Source organism: Diospyros lotus, chromosome 11, assembly GCF_014633365.1.
Source record: "Diospyros lotus cultivar Yz01 chromosome 11, ASM1463336v1, whole genome shotgun sequence".
Classification (NCBI taxonomy): Eukaryota; Viridiplantae; Streptophyta; class Magnoliopsida; order Ericales; family Ebenaceae; genus Diospyros; species Diospyros lotus.
Window position 1 is genome coordinate 16,024,445 of NC_068348.1, and position 20,892 is coordinate 16,045,336.

Genomic DNA, 20,892 nt, shown 5'->3' on the forward strand with positions numbered 1-20,892 from the left:
TCACATAGTAAAAGCATTTCAAATGTCAATCAAGGTGGCACGGTAGACAAGCTTTGAACTAGCAACCCTATTTGATTAACCAGAAATACCTCACATACTCGTTTGAATGTCCTTATTATGTTCATAACTACTGACACGTGAATAGGTCATGTGTCCCATATCTTGGTTTTCTTTTCATGAATATCTTGAGTAGTTTGTCGAACCACTTTGGAGACGACACCATCCTCGATATTCATATAGGTAGGCTTATCAAAAATGCATTTTATAGATATCTATATAATCCTATTAAGAGTAAATTAGCTCAACCTCCCATTATCAATACGTTTCTAAACATTTCTACCTCGGGATTAACTTAAATGTTTGCAATCACTCATATAACATATTTTACTCATTGAACCTAAGATCTTGATGTTTCAAGTGTTAGGTTGAGTTTTCATCATTGATGATTATGAATTGGCCACAATCCTATTCCCTTTGATGTTATAGAAACTAAATCTCTTGCAAGGCCTTTCGTCAAAGGATTCATCAAGTTTTAACTTGACTTCACATGTATAATCCACAATAATGACTCCGCCTGAGATTAATTGTCTAACCATGCTATGTCTTAACCTAACGTGTCTAGACTTGTCATTATCTATTTGGCTATATGCCCAAGATAATGTAGCCTCACTATCACAATGGATAGAAACATGAGGCATAGGTTTAGGTCAAATAGGAATTTCAATCAACAAATTTTTTAGCCATTCTACTTCTTTACTACATGAAGCTAATGCTATAAACTCCGCAACCATGGTGGAATCCATTATACAAGTTTGTTTCTTTGAACCCCATGATATAACACCTCCACCAAATGTGAAAATTCATGCACTAGTTGATGCATGATCTTCTCGATCGATGATCCAACTAGCATCCGTGAATCCTTTTAAAACTAAAGGATAATTGGAGTAATATATGCCATAATCCATGATTTCTTTTAGATATTTGAGAATTCTATAGACTTCTTTCCAATGTAATAGTCTTGGATTGCTTGTATACCGTCTCAATTTTTCAACGGCGAAAGCAATATCCAATTTTGTAGATGTCATAGCATACATGAGACATCCAATAACTCGAGCTTACTATAATTGAGATACCACTCTACGGGTGTTAGAATACATTCTAACATTTGGATCAAATGGAGTAGATACATACTTGCAATCAAAATGATCAAAATTTTTCAACACTTTTTCGATATAGTGTGATTAAGTATGATCCCCGTATCCTTTCTTATGATTTTAATTCTCAAAATCACATTTGCAAGTCCCATATCCTTCATATCAAAGTTGGATGATAACAATAACTTAGTAGTTTTTATGACTTCTAAGTCCATTCTGAATATTAACATATCATCCAGATACAGACAAATGATAACACCCTTGTGCCCATTAAACTTGTTATACACACATTTGTCTGATTCATGGATTTTAAATTCATTGGCAATAACAATTTTGTCAAACTTCTCATGCCATTGCTTAGGTGCTTGTTTAAGTCCATACAATAACTTAATCAACTTACACATATTTCTTTCTTATCCCAGTAAGATAAACCCTTCTGGTTGCTCCATATATATTTCCTCATCCAACTCTCTATTTGGGAAAGTTGTTTCCATTTGATGGATTGCAAACTTATATATGGATGCTAAAGTAATTAATGTTTTTATGGTAGTCGTCCTAGCAACTGGTGCGTAGGTATCGAAGTAATCAAGACCTTCATTTAGAGTGAAGCCTTTAGCTACTAACCTTACTTTAAACTTGTCTAAGGTTCCATCTACTTTCATTTTGTTTCTTGAAAATCCACTTATAACCAATAGAACTCGAAGGAAGATCTACCAATTTCCAAGTCTTGTTGTACATAATAGATGACATTTCTTCATCTATTGCTTCTTTCCAAAAGGCGGAATCATTAGATTTCATTGTCTCTTCACACGTGAGAGGATCTGACTCAATCAACTGCATAATTGCAGTTTGATTTATGTGTGAGCCCCTAGTACCTTCCACTATATGCATAATGAAATTGGGTCTAAAAATTTTCTCTTTTCTAACCCTTTTACTCTTACTACCGGTACAATGGTATTCAGATTTGTAGGTTTAGGAATAGTAGTAAAATTATTCTCATAGAATATAGCATCTCTAGATTCTATATATCACAGTGTTAAGTTCAACCAAACTATTAGATTCTACAACTAGAAACTTATACACTTTACTACGTTCCGCATATCCTAAGAATATACATTTTATTCTTTTTTCACCCAATTTCTTAATCTTTGGATCAAGTAACCTAACAATAGCTCTACAACTCCAAACATGTAGATAAAATAAGTTAGGTTTTCTACTTCCAATGTTCATATAGTGTAACCTTATTTCCTTTACTAGGTACTCGATTAAGAATATGACAAGCCATTAACAATGGTTCTTCCATGTCGTGTTTACAGTTAGGAATTAATTGAAGTACACTCATATCATGTAACTTTCAATTGTTAACATGTCCTAAACGTGAATGTCATAAAGATAAAGAATCAACAACAATATAGATGAAATTTGTAGTTTTATTCATAGTATTGAGTTTGAAAATTTCATCACAATAGAATCCTTTCCCAATAAAGACACCTCCCTTAGACAATACAAACTTATTTGACTCAAATACAAATTTGAAACCAAACTTATTAAGAAGACCATCGAACACAAGATTTTTACTAACTTCCGACACATGGTAAACATCGGTGATAGTGAGAATCTTCCCAGAAGTGAATTCCAATTTGATGTTTCCTTTACCAAGCATGGCTGCAATGGTGGAATTTCTCACGTAGAGGGTTTTTCCATCTTCAATAGATTCATAAGTGGTGAATAGGCTTCGATTCTTACACACATGCCTAGTAGCACCCAAATCAATCCACCACTCGTTTTCATCCTCCACCACACACACCTCACTTATCATAGCCATAAAGTTGGAGTTTCCATCTCGCTTTTGCTTCTTCAAAAGGCGACATTCCTTTTTTATGTGGCCCATCTTACCATAATTGTAGCATGACCCCTTTTTCTTCTTTTGAGTCCTTGTCCTTGGAGTCATATTTTCTTTTCTTGTTGTTCTTTAAAGAGTTTTGTTTTCCCTCCTTTCCTTTGTTGGTAACTTTTCCTTCCTCCACCACATGGACATTAAAAGATTGGTCATTGTTTCATTAGAGTTATTCACTCTAAAGTCCTCTTCTATTCGAAGATGCCAGCCCAACTTCTCAAGGAAAAGATCATCATTTCTATGTTTAAGATTCTTTTTGTAATCTTTCCAACTAGGAGGAAGTTTATCAATGATGAATTATACAACAAAGGATTCATCCATTTTCATGTCATGTTGTTGAAATTGGTTATCAATGTGAACCATTTCATGAAATTGTTCAATTACCTTTCTATTGTCCACCATACGATATTGATAAAATTTAGAGACTAGAAATTTCTTACTTGTGGTATCCTCGGACATGTACTTAGCCTCCAAAGCATCTCAAATCTCCTTTGCACTCTTCTTGCTATGATATTGGTCAAATAGAGCATCTGACATGGCATTGTAAATGTGGCATTTGCAAATGTAGTCATTTTGATCCCATTTTTGCATTGCCCTTGAATTTGCCAAACTTTCATCTTCGATTTCCTTCGATCTTGGTGTTGCAAGCACATATACCACATTGAGTGTGGTAAGGAGAAAGTGTAGTTTATTTTGCCAATGCCGGAAAATAGATTTTTCGAACCTCTCCAATTTCACAAAATCAACAACAAAGTCCCATATATAAGAAACCGGTAGAGCCATCACTGAAATGACCCAAAATTTTTCTCACATTTTTTTCTCACATATACATATATATAAGAGTTAATAAACTCAAATAAAACTCATCACATTTTTCATTAAGCAATAAAATCCAACATAAATATTTATATCACCATTCATTATAACTTAATTTTAAGGGACAATAAAAACCTAAATACAACTTAAGTTTTTTCCTTTCTTGTTACCCTAAAAAACACCCCCCACGGATCTTTTGACTGGGAGAGCCTTGTACACATACTAACCCACAAGAATCCTTTTCATTGGTCACGTCTACATCCATGACTTTTTCCTTACCTAGAATGATGTAAAAACAAATTGAGCCACAAGATTCAACAAGCATAATAGAAATAAATGGGGCGCAATGATAAGTGGTGGAGACAAAATGAAATACACATGTATAACAACATAGCCATAATAAGGATCCCAACCTAAGTCCCCACACCATGTTACATATTATCACACACATAACCATTATGCTTTACATCAGATGCCCCATGTTATGTTTCATATCATGAAAAACACATGCCCATGCTCAACAATATACCCTTAGACTTACGCAATATCAATATGCTCAAATCATGAATATAGCCCTTAGGGTTTACACAATATCAATAAACAGCATCGAGGTCTCCAAATACATATCAAATCACATCTGTAAATACATCATCTCAGTCTTACTATGGTGCTTGTGTAGTACATGCCTACCCTGCCAGGTTATCACCTGTCAGCGGTAGCAATACCCTCACATATCACATATCAATCGTATGGAGTCTTGGTGCCTATGTAGTACACACTTACTCTACCAAGCCATCACCTGCCAGCAATAGCAGTACTCACACATCACCTATCAATTGTATGGATATCCTTTTCCCCTTAATGTGGTCTTAGCCGCAATGCAAAATAATAAGTGCGCGAACATATTTATCATGTATTCACAAAATCAATTGATAACATATATAATTTTTATAATGTCATGCATGGACACATGCCATTCACACCACCATGTATATGTAAATGCTCGTATATTTTCGGATGCCCTTCTCATCTCTGAATACGTAGCTTGTTGCAAGCATAATCAGCCACATAGGATTCGTTCACAAGTTAACCCCTGACTAGGTCTCCTAACCTCGTGACTCATCCATCTACAATACTTAGCACAAACCCAATTCCTAACTAAATTACTTAGAAGTGGGTTAGCAAATATCGTCGACAATCAACCATAGCAGTAGACAGTTAAAGCCTTAGACTCAATATCAGTCGACAGACTTGCCACAACGGATGACAGCTAGCACCCATACATCCAACAATCGACAGCTGTGACACCTACAATCAACAGATAAGGTCAAAAGCCGGAGAAATGATGGATTGCACAAAAACAAAAATTTTAAATTCCAGTAGGTATTTCACAGGGCACTTACAGTCTCAATACTGGGCCAAATAATCCAAGTAATAGGCCAAAAAGTCTAATTTACAACGCAATAAACAGATCTCAATTTGAATATACACAAAGAAAGTTATAGGCCAAAACCAGACCAATGACAGATTACATGGAAACAGGAATTTCATATTTGAGTAGGTATTTTACAAGGCACTTATAGCTTCAATACTTGGCCAAATAATCCAAGTAATATATTAAAACAAAGTTTTAAAAGTCTAGTTTACAACGCAACAAATTGATCTTGATTTGGATAGAAATACAACAAGTTATAGCCCAAAACATACAACATATGCAATTTGGCCAAAAATTTAATAACTTCAAAATGAAGGGCACAAAGGAATAGAACTTTCCTTGATTGATGATTAAATTTGGAGGAGAAGCAACCTGCTAAATGTTGAAATTTTACTCTCCTTGGGCTCTAACTAGAGAAGAAGAAGAAGAAGAAGAAGAAAAAGAAGGAAAAATCAATCGAGAGGGAGTGAAAGAGAAAAAGAAGGGGATAAGGGAACAAAGGAGGAGGAAAGTGAGAAAGAATTTGGAGAATGTCTGCCACCCCACCCCCCACTTATGCTCTCCCAAATTTGCCCCTCCCACTTGCACACACTCACATATATAACCATGCCCCCTTTTGTCATTCTACCTTTTTTTTTAATCTACTTTACACCTATTATCATATATATATATATACATTTATATACACATAATCTCACTTTTAAAATTTTGATTTCTTTATTTATTCATTTATTTTATTTTTTTCACATAAAATATTACCAACACCTTCCTCAAATAGTACCACATTTTTTACACATAAATTAATGACAAAATATTTTTAGACTCGATAACAGCTCATTACAATCACAACTTCAAGAAACAAAGTCTTAAGATTGTTGAAAATTTGTGACGTTGTAATAGCAAATATGTTGTAGTAACCCAAAGATTCCAAGACACAAAAACTCGCTTTTCTAAAGAATTTGTTTGTCTTAAAATATAATACATAAAGGATCCAAACAAGCGTCCAAAATACAATGGAATCAAATGTAATGTTTATTGGCAAATTTGTAATTTTCGATAACAAACCCGAACATAAGGAATTTATAACAAACACAAGTGTATTATAATTCTGTAGTAAAAGAATACAAAGAATTGATCTTTGAATGCATGAAAATTATAAAGTTTTATGTAAGAAATAAGGAGAGAAAAACACTATAAATTCTCAAGTGTTTTTAATCCAAGAATACATAAATCTATTTATAGATAATGTTACAACCCTTTACTAAAGCTTACAACTATTCATATGTGTTACAACCCTTCATCAAATATTACAAGCATTCATGTGTTATAACCCTTCACCAAAAGTTACAACCAATTCCTTTTGAAAATCTCTCCAACAAGGCCAACCCAACACAGTTCATAGTTATGAGTTGGCCAACAATGCAATCGTCTTATTATAAGTCGCCCACCTACTAACAACAATGATATGACCAACAAAATAATCATCTTTTCCTAATGTTAAGGCAATCACTAGACAATGCTATTAGTATATAAAACCCCTAAATGAGGGAAAATTAATTAGTCGATCGATGGAATAACTTATTACTCTGATCCCTCATAAGAAACATGTCACCTTGATCATTCATCATCTATTCTCACCCTCCATCCCACCCCCTCTCCTCTCCTCTTCACTCACTTTACTCCTTTTAATACTGACTTATTAAGTATCGGAGAGTCATTCCATGGTTGCTCGAGTAGTGTTACCATTCTTTCTCATTGCTAGACCTAGTCTTACCATTCTTTCTTAGTGGGCGCAAACCCTTGCATCATTTGCACAACATCATTCTATTTTTTTTTCAAATTTTATTTATTTACGAATATGCCTTTTGTATATATAGGAAGGCATTTCAAGTGTCAACCCATTTGTCTTTAGTAAAGGCAAAGATTAAAAGGTGGTTCAACCAACTTGTAAGCATGGAGGGGGGGGGGGCGTTATGAAATGAATTATGATCTGAAAAGGTAGGCAGGCAAGTTGAGGTTGGCAATGTCTTTTTGTTTCTTTGTCTCAAAGCTTTAGGTCAGGGTGTTGGAACCCACTAATTGTATTGAGCCTTGAGAATATGAATTTGTGAGGCGTTTTGCCTGCTGGTCTCATCATCAATCATCATGATCATCATTTACATTATAATAATAAATCACTTGTGTTTGCACGCACAGATACACACACATGCATGCCCGCCCCCACAATTACTTAAAAGAGTTCATATAGAAGCAAGCAATACCCTTTTTAGGCTTTTATATAGGCATTCTGGGTTTTAATTATATCCAAATATATATGCCCCCACAATTACTTAAAAAAGTAAATTATAAAAGAGAATGTCCCCTAAGGCTAAACATAGTTTAAAAATTATAAAAAAATTCAGATATATATTATACTTATTTCAAACTGGTGTGGGCTTGTGCGTGGGCTTTAGAATCAATCCCAGACTGGCCCAATTTTGGACTTCACCTTTTATTCTATTAACAAAAGATATTAAATATCGATGTGACACGCAAAGTTAAATTAATATGAGTGCCACCTTAAATTAAAAACGTTGATGTAATTGTGACTAAAATAAATATATCTTTAACAAAAAAAAATATAAACTAGAAACATTTCACCAAGGCTCCCATCCCACTCTCATGGTGACCACCCTCATTAGCCATTAGCAATGGAGGCTGTGGGCGGTGAGGTTGGTCGCTGATGGGTCGGTGGCACCAATGTAGTATATATATTGAGCATTGCCTGGTAAATGGCCCTTTAAAATAAATACAACTTTACAATATCTTCAAACGCAACATTTGTTTCTAAAATTAGTTCTCAAGGTGTATAAAATTGATGAAAAAACCACTAATTTGGTAAAGAGTCTGAAAACAGTAGTTATTTTTGAAAATTCATTAAATTTCCAATTCACACACTATTTTGCGTTGACAGTTTATGGAGCAGCAAATCTCCTTCAGAGAGAGGACTGTTGGAAGAATGGAGAGCCCTTCTATCTTCCAACTTCAAACTTCAAACTTCAACCGAGCAGTGTTGGCGGCGCTATTGGCAATGGTAACTACGTACTCCATAGAATTTTATAACAATGGAATAAATTCATTCACTCAATCAACAATAATAAAATTTTTGAATCAAGAATCATCACAAATCTATATAATTGATCCGTCACTCACTCTCATGTAGCTCTAATTATTATATTATCAAGTCCGTGACCCCATTCCTATTCTCTAACATTGTAATCTCTGTGGGACGAAAGAAAGACTACTTACAGGCAACCATGCCAATGGGATTGCATCTCCTACCTCGGATCTTTTTTAATATCGAATTGAGTTTATAAGAAAGGTTAACCCTTGTCTTTATCTAGTTTGAATTTGAAGAATTATCAAATAAATTTTAAGTGGAAATTTCTCATCAATGATTTGCTTGCTTTTCTGTAACTTTCTTTCCCATTCTTGGTTGCTGGCTTGTCTCTCCACCTGATTGTTCATCTGTTCCAGCATTTGAGTTGTTCATCCGTGTAAGAATGGTTCAGTAACGTTCTCTTCTCCACGTTATTTTTCGTGTTAAAATCACCATCCGAAAACGTCAATTTTGCTACACAAAAGCTAAAGTAAATAACCATACAATGATGCAAATCAAATGCATTCCAATGGATTAACATGATGTTATGAGCAGAATCATATATAGCAGAAAAATTTGTCATTTCCAAGCATTGGAATCATGGTGCTAACAATGATTCGAGGGTATGGGTCACACTAGGGGATTTATCTACAAAGTTTAGCTGTCGAAGCAGATGTCTTTGTTTTTGTATTGTCTTCTCTTCTTTTGGTTGCTGATATTATGAACTATTTGGTGTCACAAAGACCAGTGGTTTCATCACAGAATCCATCTCTATCAAGAAGTTTCTGGGGAGGAGCACTTAAAAGAGGGGAGGAAGGGGTACCGTAGGCATTGCGCCGACTGTTTCCACAGCCCAGGCTCACCCTGGTACTTACCCCTGTTGTAGGATTCGTGCCGCTTGCGTACTTGCAAAGAGCCTGCCACACCCAACAAACATTCAAACCATAGTAAGTAACAGATCTTTAGTATATGATTTGCAGGTTACTTTTGGTGGTGAAAATGTGACAAAGATAGGCACAACACAGCTGATTGTCGATTCCTTCCTAGAGTAGCTTACAGATCGACAAAATCATATTGTGTCAAATATTTTCTTGCCAACCACTAAGCCAACTCATACTTAGAAACTACAGTGAGCTCCAGCCTATGGAGTCGTAAAAGATTGAAAGTGCAGTTTCTTGTGGTGCAGTCTACCGAATGAAATAACTTACATGTTTGGGCCATCAAATGAGTAAACAAACCAGAAATACGAAAACGGAAGTTGGAGGAAAGCAGGGCACCTGTTTTTGGGGAAGATCCAAAACAGCATCACTGAAGTCAGCTCCTTCTATAACAGCACCACCAAGATCGCTACGGGTGAGGACAGTTCTAACAAGCACAGCATTTGTTAGATTGGCTTCATTCAGAACCTGTTGGCACAATGAAGAATAACTGTTAATGTTAGTCAATAGTTAATTATATAAATAATTGTGGCATTGTATTTCGGTTCAAGACCACTTACCATGCGATCCATCAATGTGTCACTCAAATCCGCACCTAAGCAATAACAATTAAGATTAAAGAAAGCATAAAAAACATGTCAGTGGAAAATTAGTTTTGAAAACTTTAATAATCACTCCTATTACATTACGTTGCATATCTATTAATGATCTCAACAATATTATTTTAATTCTACATGAATTCATCATTTTTTATTTGCTCCATCTTTAAAAAGATTTAAGTCCCAGACAACCTCTACTTGACTAGCAACTGATCATTTTAGCAAAGATACATGGTATAAGAAAGAAGAAAACTGCTCGAGGGTATTCTTACTGTTTACTAAAAATATTGAAATCTTTATAAGCCAAAAATAATTTAGATGCCCTTTTACTATATATCCAAAACATTGGTTAGCCTTCAAAGCCTAGTTCAACCAGGACCGTGGTGTTTTTCAGCTTTGATGCGATAATAGGTAATAGTATGCTCATTTTGTGGTAAATAGGGGGAGGCTTAATTGGTTCATTATTTCAGGTTGTGGGATGTTTTATAGTACTACTCGAGTCGAAATTAGTCAGATTAATACTTTGCTATTGTAGAAGTTGGTTTGTTATGCTTTGTTTGAATTCTTTTTGATGTTCTTGTACAATTTCCTGAATGAATAATTCTTTGCAAACAAAGTTATGTTTGAATATATTCAAAATGCAATAGAATATATAAGAAAGTGACATAGGCAAGCTTTCTTTTCTCTAATTTTCTTGGAAAATTATCCTAACTTTAAGTTTCTTCTTTAGTTTTTAACTGTTTTATCTAAACTCATGTGCTGCTTGGAATCCCCATTCTTGGGGATCTAGATAGCGTTCCTTGTGATCTTAGGATGCAAAAGAACCACAATATGGAATGTGTGATCCGGGTTGCAGTTCCAAGGGGGTCGGAGGGAACCTGGTAACTATGCTCCAGAGAACTCAGTTGATAGGGTTGAAATTTGACGTGGTAGCTCAAGTTCATTTTGGTGGCACTACAAGACGAAACAATAATCAACCTGTTAAAACATTTTCTTTTGCAGTTCTTTAATGGTCTCCATTTTGGAAGGCTTTCCGGTTTTAATATTTAATGGTTACTTGCTATAGAAATAAGGAGACTATATCCTTGTTTACCTGAGAAATTAGCCTTGTATGCAACAGCTTTCTCTAGGTATGCACCATTGAATGTTGACCCACTGAAATCGGATTCTCTCATGTCGGCAGCTGTGAAATTGGCTCTTCTGTATCAGCCATTTACCTTTATTAAAACACTTGATTCCACCAAATAATAGCAACACATGCGTTTTCGGTTTCATGATTGGAAAAACAAGCACAATAAAACTATGTAACACTTCAAATTTCGCTGATAAATGTAATGGCTTGGTCTAGCTCATGCACCCAAAATTTCTTCAAGTAATGAACATGCTTCAAACTCAAGTGAACTTGACAACAATCCCAAAAGTTCTGAACTTGACTCCTACCCATATGAATATGGAGTGCACAATGTGTATATATTATATATGCATTGGATTATGAAGATTTTAGTCAAATTTAATCTGGCTTTGAATTAGATTTGTGTACAACTATCTTCTAACTGTAGAATTGTTTTTAATTTTTTTTACAAGCAAGATAAACATCTTCATTATGAATGATTAAATTCTCTTACAATCTTGATAGTCTTCTATTAGTGTGAATATGTCCTCTGCTAGTGTCAAGTACCTAACCTAAATTGCACCACCCAAAACCTATGTAATTTAACTGTAATGACTAGAATTCCGATACTAAGAGCTAAATTATATAAAATTTGAAGAAGAAATTCAATATCAAAGTTTATGTTGCTGTCATTTCCTAATGAATTGAACCTCAATTTCAATTCAATTTATCTTCCCCCACTCTCTTTGATACCAGAATTTGACGAAGCGCTAGGCAACAAATGTAGAGAGGCATCTTCTTCCATTATTATAATATTTATATCAATAGATCAAGAAACTACGCACCTGAAGTTTTCGTTCACATGAACTGCTTTCCTGCACGAAAAACAAAATAATTTGTTTCAAAAGGATTGGGGCGCCAAGATATTGGTTAACAAAACAGAGAAGAGGAACAAAAGGGAATAATAGCCTCATCGGTCTATTCCATTATGAGACCTTGGCCTTTAAATGGTAGCCTAAAAACTAATACATCATTATTACAAAAATGCCATTGCTTAGCAACAACAACTGAAATAACCAAAAACAAAATACAAACTAATAGCAAATAAAATGCTAATATACAAAGCTACAAAACAAAAAATACAATGAATTAAAATCAGCAAATACTCTGTTATGCCCCCTCAAGATAGACCATGAGGATTAAGGATGGCCATCTTGGATAATAAGGGAGAAAGCTCGTAACGAGGCAGAGCCTTAGTAAACATATCCGCCAATTGATGATGAGACCGAATAGGGAGTAGCTTGACCTGACTAGCTAAGACCTTGTCACGAACAAAATGGCAGTCAAGCTCTATATGCTTGGTGCAGTCATGGAAGATCGGATTAGTAGCAATGTGGACAGCAGCCTGATTATCACAAAATAGGAGTAGGAAGAGAAAGAGAAACCTAGAAATCCAACAAGAGTTGGGTAATCCAAGTGAGCTCACTGGTAGTGGAGGCCAAGGCACGATACTCAGCTTCAACTGAGGAATGAGATACTATAGCTTGCTTTTTAGAACGCCAAGACTGGACAATCACCAAGAAAAACACAATAACCAGTGATTGAACGCCAGGTATCTAAACAAGAACCCGAATCAGCATCTGAAAAAGCCCAAAGTTGCATGGAAGAGGTTGCCGAAAAAAAATAAACCTTGGCCAGGGGCAGCCTTAAGGCATTGCAGCAGATGATAGACAGCATCAAGATGGGTTTTCCTAAGACAAGACACAAACTGACTGAGCTTGTGAACCCCAAAAGTAATATCCGGCCGTGAAATAGTAAGATATAGCAACTTGCCTATTAACCAACGATAAAGTGGAGGATCCTCAAGCAAATCACCATCAGAAGCACTAAGTTTGAGATTGGATATCATAGGCAGAGAAACGGGCTTACTAGCCAAGAGACCTAAATCTTCCAACAATTGCAACATATAATGCCGCTGAGAAAAGAATATACCCTTTTCAAATTGAGCAATCTCTAAGATAAGAAAATATCTCAATTTACCAAGATCCTTAAGTTTGAATTGGTTGTGTAGGAACAACTTAAGATCAAGTATAACTATAAGATTGCGGCCTGTAAGGATAATATCATCCACATAAACCAAAAAAGCCACAAAAGAAGAACCCGTGCCCTTAGTAAACAATGAATAATTAGATTTGGATTGCACAAAACCAAATTAAAGGAGGGCATTGGAAAATTTGGAAAACCACCGCCTTGAAACCTGTTTCAAACCATAAATGGACTTATGTAACTGGCAAACTAATTTCTCCCATTTTGAACCAACCAGTACTAGAGGCTTATATCCAAGAGGCAACTCCATATACACTTGTTCAAAGAGATCCCCATGAAGAAAGGCGTTCACATCTAATTGCACAAGAGACCTCCGATTCATAGTAGCAAGAGCCAACAAAATTTTTACAGTGACCAACTTCACTACAAGGGAAAAAGTGTCCAAAAAATCTAGGCTTTCTTGTTGGGTGTATCCTATAGTAACCAAGCGAGCCTTGTGTCTCTCTATAGACCCATCATACTTGTATTTTATTTTATAAACCCATTTACACCCAATGGCATGCTTGTGAAGAGGCAAAGAAGTGACTGTCCAAGCGTGGTTGAGATGCATAGCATCTAACTCAGCTTTCATGGTATCTCTCCAATGGGCATGGCGAATAGCTTGATGATAGAATTGAGGTTCAAAATCAGCTGATACTTGGAGGATAAAAGAGCTATGAGTAGGAGAAAAATTGGAATAAGAAAGATATTGAGACAAGGGATAAGAACTGTTGGTTAAGGGAGGTGTCTTGTGGGAGAGAAGGCTACAATGAAAATCTTGAAGGTATGTAGGAGGTCTAACCACCCTAGTAGACCTGTGAATAGGAATAGTAGGAGCAAGACTAAGCAAGGAAGTAGGGTTAGGAGAATCAGTTGTAGGTAAATCTGAGGAAAAAAGAAGCAATTGAGCATGGGAAGAAGGCAAATCAACAACTGGAATTGGAAGCACTAAATCAAGAAAAGGGTCAACCACTTCAATGGGAGTAGTGACAGAATGAAAAGGGAAAATGTGCTCTTAAAATTGCACATCCCTGGAAATGAAGATTGATTTGGTATGAAGATCATATAATTTGTAGCCTTTAATATTTGGAAGATAACCAAGAAAAATACAAGCAGTGGCCCTAGGATGAAATTTGGACCTATGAGAGTGTAACATGGACGCAAAACAAAAGCTACCAAAACTCGAAGAAAGGTATAATCAATAGGAGATCGATATAAAAATTGATAAGGTGTTTTGGAATGTAAGAGAGGAGAAGAGGTTCTATTTATCAAGTAGGTGGCAATGAGAATGCAATCACCCAGAATTGAATAGAAACCCTAGATTGAAAAAAAAGTGCTCGTGACACATTTAAGAGATGTTGATGTTTCCTTTCAACCATTGAATTTTGTTCAGGCCTCTCAACACATGAAAACTGGTGTATAACTCTTTTAGAGGCAAAATAGTCAGCAAATTTAAGTTCAGGGGCATTGTATGATCTAACGTTCTTAATGACCGTATTGAATTGAGTCTCAACCAAAGAAAAGAACTTAAGGATAATGTCCTTAGCCTCTGATTTATGTCTCATAAGAAAAACCCAAGTGTATCTCGTGCAGTCATCAACCAAAGTTACGAAATGCTTATATCTAGCATAGGTAGGCACATGAGAAGGACCCCAAGTGTCACAATGAATTAGATCAAAAGCATTCTCTGATAGATGATTATGAGATATAAAAAACACTCTCCTTTGTTTAGCCAAGGGACAAACAGAACAGAAACCCTTATCATTATTATTGAATTGAAGATGAGACTTTATTGAATCCAATCTTTTGAAAGAAAGATGCCCTAGCCTCTTCTGCTAAGTAGTTTTACTAACATGAGCTACTATGGCTACAGGAATCTCAAAATCTACTACACCAGAAATGGCATCCAAGACATATAATCCTTCAATTAACTCAGCCTTGCCAATCATCTTCAAAGTGTGTGTATCCTGCATTGTACAGGCATGAGAGGTAAAATTGAGGCTCAAGAAATTTTGTCGTATTAATGCATTGACTGAAATGAGGTTGAACTTAAAATGAGGCACACATAGGACATTGTCCAACACTATATGTAAGGTAAGCTTAACACGACTCATATATTGAACTAAAATCCTTGTGTGGTCTAGTAAGTAACATAAGTATCCCAAATAGGCTCCAACTCAACAAAAGATGCATGATTAAAACACACATGACTTGTGGCTCCAGAGTCTAACACCCAATGACTAAGATTACTAAGCAATGAACTAATATTAACAAAAAGACAGGTAGTTGATGCCTGATCAGAAGAAGAAAGGACATCTGGAGGAGTGGACTCAACATCGGTCTGCTTGGCAACCGAGAGGTGAAAGCTCAACATGCTCAAAAGACTTTGGTACTGCAATGGATTCAGGGACTGCGTAAATCCTTCCACTTCCTAAGTCTGAGAAGAGCTAGAGATTGATCCTAACACCTGACTCACAATAGGATTTTTAGTGTAATTATTAATAGCCATTTTCCAAAATTATTTCCCCTTTATCTAGGTTTATACCTGAGAGGATATCCATGGAGTTTGTAGCACTTATCTATGATATGTCCACTAAAACCGCAATAAGTGTAGATAGGCCTCTCCCTCTTCTGAGTTTTACCCTGATTAGGCCTATGTGTATCATTCTTGACTAAGAGTGTAATGGGATCAGAATTACCAAATGTATTATGTATGTGCCTTTGGTTCTCCTCTTGTGTAACAGGGCAAAAACTTTATTGATAGGTGGGACAGGATCCATCAACAACAATTGTCTTCTAACTTGAGAATAAGTATTATTTAGACCCATGAGAAAAGAAATAGCATACTTAGTGTGATAGTATTAAGCTAAAGATTTCAAACCACCACACATACATTTTCCACATGAACAAGTTGGCCTATAGTTGCTAAGTTCATCCCAAATGACCTTTAATTTGGTAAATTGGGCACTTATTGATAACTGTCCTTCTTGTAAGTTCATCAATTCTTTCTTAAGTTGAAAAATTCGAGGACCATTAGTTTGTTGATATCTTTCTTTAAGGTCATACCATATGTCATAAGCAGAATCAGAAAAAATAACACTTGTCAAGATTTCTTTAGTGATAGAATTCAACATCCACAAAATCACGATATTATTGTTCTAGATCCAAGAATTGAGAAGCGGATCATCACCTGATGGCCGAGAAATCAAGCCATTTACAAACCCTAGTTTGTTCTTTACAGGGAGTGCAATGAGCATGGCACGACTCCAAGACGCGTAGTTGTCTCCTGTCAAAGGTTGCAACACTAGCAATAATCCAAGGTTGTTGAAGCGGTGCAATGTCATGACCCAAGGGCATTGAGGGGGTATTATAATAATAGGCTTTTGATAATGGTTAGGAGATATTTTAGCAAGTGGTTAGGAGCACATGGGTCAGTTGGGATGCTGTTAGGAATCTGATATGCCTATATAAGGTTGTTATAAACAAATGGGATGGTTTTATACTTGAATTGAATGAATTCTTAAATCTGATTTCCCTCTAGTTCTCTCTCCATTCTCCCTTTCTCTCTACTATTTCTCCCCCCTTTCCTCTTAATATCTCTCCCTCTTTCTATTCATTTCCCCCTACCTTCAATTCTGATTTCTTCCCCAATTCCTCTTTTAACCTATCACGAACCCTAGGAATGTGACAAATGGTATCAGAGACAACGTTTCTTGGCTGTAATTCCTGCAATTGGTAGCAGTTGATACTGACAACTCTACGGAATCGATAAAGCAGGGACTTCGGGTGATTCCAGCGAATATAAGGACTCCTACGAGTTCACTTGGTTACAGTATGATAACCGAGTGCAAGCATCCGAAGGGAACTAAGATCGATTCAAGAATTTAGGTGAATTCCAACCAGTGGTTGGTGATTGGGTGGGGACTCCATTGGTAATCTTGAATTCAATTGATCATGAGCAGATAGCGAGAAGGAAGGCGTGATCGAAGCAGAGCCTCGAGTGATTTCGGTGAGCCAGATTAGCGTCGATCAAACAAGGAGATAATTTCAATAATTCTAATTTGATTTGTCCGTATGCTAAAGCAAAGCTAGGCGAATTCCAACAACTTGGTGAAGATAATCAATCTGATTCCTAAGGAATCAAGGACAGGTCGTCACCAAGTGAGGTCCTCCTCGGAACTGATTGAGGCGACTTTGAACGACAGTAAGGGAGCCAATCTCGACCATCTAGGCGAACTTAGGGAGCGACAGCAGAGACGGCGACGTTGGACGACGAGTGCACAAGTTGGCCAGGAGACTCGCTATGAGGGTAGAAGGCCGGTACGAAAGCTTTGTTGTAGTTGGCGACGCGAACGAGGAAGGTGTCGCGGCCATTATCAAACTTGACCAGTGAGCAGGCAGAACCAAAGGAAGGATTCGAGGCAAGTCCAGCAATCCTAATGAACGGTTCGGGGCTTCTGATTCCGCTTACCGATGATAATTGTTGTTAGGCGATTCCTCGCGTAGATAGTGAACAGTGCAAGGGATCAGCTGATCGATTTGGATTGAGTGAGACGAAGATGCTAATTCCGACGAGAAAGGACGGCGTGAAGTGGGAAGAGGCTTGGGTCTGGGCTAAGAAGTCCAACAATTTCGGTATCTGATTCCAACAAAGCTCGTAGTAGCTGGGGAGTGAATTTTTTTTAAGGCAAGTTTGGATGGGTGATTCTTGGGTGTGAATTTTGGCGCTCCTTTGCGGTAATTCCAATCCGACTTCATTAAGGTAGATCATAACGAAGCAGTAATTTCAGGCAGTGGATTTCGATCGACATTCTAGGCTGAGTAAGGGGAAACAAGAGGTAGATTTTGACTGTTAATTTTGATTAACTTGGTTCGAATTGGAAAGGCAAAGAAGAGCAAGTGCCTCAGCTATTGAATTGCGTTGAGGCGATTATAGTTTAGAGCCAATTAGTTCAAGGAAGTGTGGGATTTATCATGTATAGAACTCCTTCTACTTGGACTTCGAAGTATACCTATTGGTGAAAAATTAGCTGTAGAAAGTAGTGCACGCACGAGGACATTGGAGTCTTAGTCGCAACAGAAAAGAGTTGCATTTTCAGGGGGACGACCTGCTCGTGAGGCCATTGGGAGCAGTGCATACATGAAGCAGATGAGCCCTCAATTGCAATAGAAGAATTCTTCATTTTTAGCTGGAATAGAGCATCAATGGCAGCCAAAGAAGGCTGCATTTTCAATTGGCAGCAACAAGGACAAAGGAACAAACAATGGGATACATGATACGAGCAAGGAATTTGGCCTTATGATACGCGAGAAGCTGCAAGAGTTTGCGATGATACTTATTAAGAAATATCATTACAACTTTCTGGTTGAATACTTTAATGATTATCACGAAAGTTTTAATAAAGAGGAATTCCTAAAAATGGAGCAGTCGGAGGAGAAATGCAACATCAGAAATGATATTAAAGGTGAATGGCATTATCAAAGGGAATCTATAATGAACAAATTGATAGAGTAGCAAAGGCAAAAGGAGAATTAAAGGAACACACCAATTCCTTTGGAAAAGAAGTTCTCGATGGTGAAGTTTTTGGGATTCTACAACAAGATCAATCCAACTTTAACGAAGAAGGAGAAGAGGAAGAAAAAGAGGTGGAAGAAGAGAGTGAGGAAAAGGAATTGGAGGATGGCACTCAATTAATTGACAGCCTCTCAAGCACTCTTACTAGTGCTGAGACACTTGGCCAGGTGTCAATCATTGAGAAATCGTTGACTGGAATCGAAGTTGCAACAGCTCCTAATGCTAATGTTCACAAACAGCCTTGGTATGAGTATCCAAGGCAAGTCTACAATCTTCCATTGCTGCGTTTTGAGGATGTTGTTGATATTTCTGCAATGAAGCATGGGTGTGGGTTGAAAGGGAAGACAATAACGGCAACTAAGGATGAAGGTCTACCATTCTTACTTGTATTGGATGGTAAAGAACTACTAATGAAGGTCACAGACACAGATAGTCTTTACGTTAGACTCCAAATTTCAGCTACTAAGTATGTATGTTTGGAATTTGCTGATCATGTCCATAGATCAAAGATCAAGCTTGATCGGGCAACTATTGTAGAAGGTGGGTGTATTGGATTTGAGCACTGTCAGGTTTCACCCATTGAAGTTCTAGGCCAAATTACACCTGGGATTGATCTCGGACACTTAAGAACGAGGAAGAAGAAGAGGCCTAGAAGGAGAAAGAAAGATAAATCAGATAGAGAAGACGGGAATTCGATGACGCAATGGCTACTTGCTGCAAAAAAAAAACTCCGAACAATGAAGATTCACAACACCGGAACTATGATACATGGCATCGATCAAAGGAGGGAAGCATACCTAAGGCTCGTTGGAGACCAATGGAGAAGGAAGGAATTGCGATCAGCGGGGACGGAATTGCGAGCCTAGGGTTTTGAATGCTATGATACCATAACAAAACAGAGAAGAGGAACAAAAGGGAATAATAGCCTCATCGCTCTATTCTATTATGAGACCTCGCCCTTTAAATGGTAGTCTAATAACTAATACATCATTATTATAAAAATGCCATTGCTTGGCAACAGCAACTGAAATAACCAAAAACAAAATACAAACTAACAGCAAATAAAATGCTAATATACAAAGCTACGAAACAAAAAATACAATAAAGTAAAAACACAATGAATTAAAACCAGCAAATACTCTGTTATTGGTGTCAGAGAATTTCTCGTCGGAAAAGTACCTGAGATCTGCAGAACCAAATTGTGCGGCGGATCCTATCCCGAATTCACCTCTTGTTTCCGCTTCGTACTTGTTGAGATCCGCAAGGGCCGACATGTTGGCGCCGAAGGTCACCGCTGCAGCCGCCAATGCTGCCGGAACTAGCGTCTTCCACTTGCTGGATACTGAAAAGCCAATGATGTCTGTTTTGGAAACAACGAGAACTCCATTGAATTATGGATGATAATTCAGAGCGTACTTGAACTCACCGTGAATCTGATGTTCGGTTTCTGCTTCGCCTTGGCACCTGACTAAGAACGGCTTTGGGGAAGACTTGAGAGCACCGAGAACCCTAGAAGAAGAAGAAGAAGAAGAAGAAGAAGAAGAAGAAGAGGAGGAGGAGGAAGAAGAAGAAGAAGAAGATGGTGGTAGCGATGAGAGTTTCGTAGATTTTATGGGTACCAAAAGGGAGACTGAAGCGAGCGCCATCGCTTCCGGTGGAGAAGACAATTGGAAGGCAAAGTAAATTGGAAGCAGAAACAGAGAGGGGAGAGAGAGGGGACAAGAAGAGTCTCTTTGGCACAGCAACTTAGAACGTAAGACCTACTTTCCCACGTTTCTCCATTCCGAACATCGGAACCATTGCGAAGCACTACCGTCCCTCACCAATCGAACGGCTACGGAGCCTAATCCCCGCCAATCCTCCAAATTCACAAGATAGAACTCTCCCGTCTCTCTCTCTCTCTCTCTCTCGCATGTGTGGTTAGTGTTAGGCCGCGTATGTGGTGTGTGGTGAGATATTTGTAATAGCCATTGGAATACGTATTGCCTCTCCCCCGCCAAACAAAAGGCCTACAAGCTAACGTAAATAAATAAATTATAATAACTATCTTTGTAGTTTATTTTAATTTGAATCCCACCGCTGGGATTCCCGGCTTGATTTAAGGTAATTCATTGGAACGGGAAAGAAGTTGTGGAGCCACATT

The 20,892-nt window shown here is 37.2% G+C and overlaps 1 protein-coding gene across 4 annotated transcripts; it reads right to left on the bottom strand.

Annotated features, from left to right (window-relative positions):
- Nucleotides 1-8,947: 8,947 nt before the first annotated feature.
- LOC127813032 (thylakoid lumenal protein TL20.3, chloroplastic) lies at nt 8,948-20,656 on the bottom strand. 4 transcript variants are annotated; one of them, XM_052353711.1, is made up of 7 exons: nt 20,166-20,656; nt 19,929-20,084; nt 11,935-11,964; nt 11,072-11,178; nt 9,940-9,974; nt 9,719-9,847; nt 8,948-9,358 (listed from the first exon to the last, which is right to left on the bottom strand). In XM_052353711.1, the coding sequence occupies exons 1-7, from the start codon at nt 20,393-20,395 to the stop codon at nt 9,167-9,169; spliced, it is 879 nt and encodes a 292-aa protein (XP_052209671.1). In that variant the 5' UTR covers nt 20,396-20,656; the 3' UTR covers nt 8,948-9,166. The 4 variants fall into 4 exon arrangements, with proteins under 4 accessions (XP_052209671.1, XP_052209673.1, XP_052209674.1 ...); XM_052353713.1 differs by having other exon boundaries at nt 19,929-20,091; nt 20,176-20,653; XM_052353714.1 differs by having other exon boundaries at nt 20,176-20,309.
- Between the last annotated feature and the right edge of the window lie 236 nt (nt 20,657-20,892).

Bases quoted from the DNA above. Each gene is read 5' to 3' on its own strand.
- LOC127813032 (XM_052353711.1), bottom strand. From the start codon at position 20,395: ATGGCGCTCGCTTCAGTCTCCCTTTTGGTACCCATAAAATCTACGAAA. The intron at 11,965-19,928 runs GTACTTTTCCGA...TTTTTCGTGCAG, and splicing joins TTTGGTTCTGCAGATCTCAG to GAAAGCAGTTCATGTGAACG. The intron at 9,359-9,718 runs GTGCCCTGCTTT...TGGGTGTGGCAG, and splicing joins TGGATCTTCCCCAAAAACAG to GCTCTTTGCAAGTACGCAAG.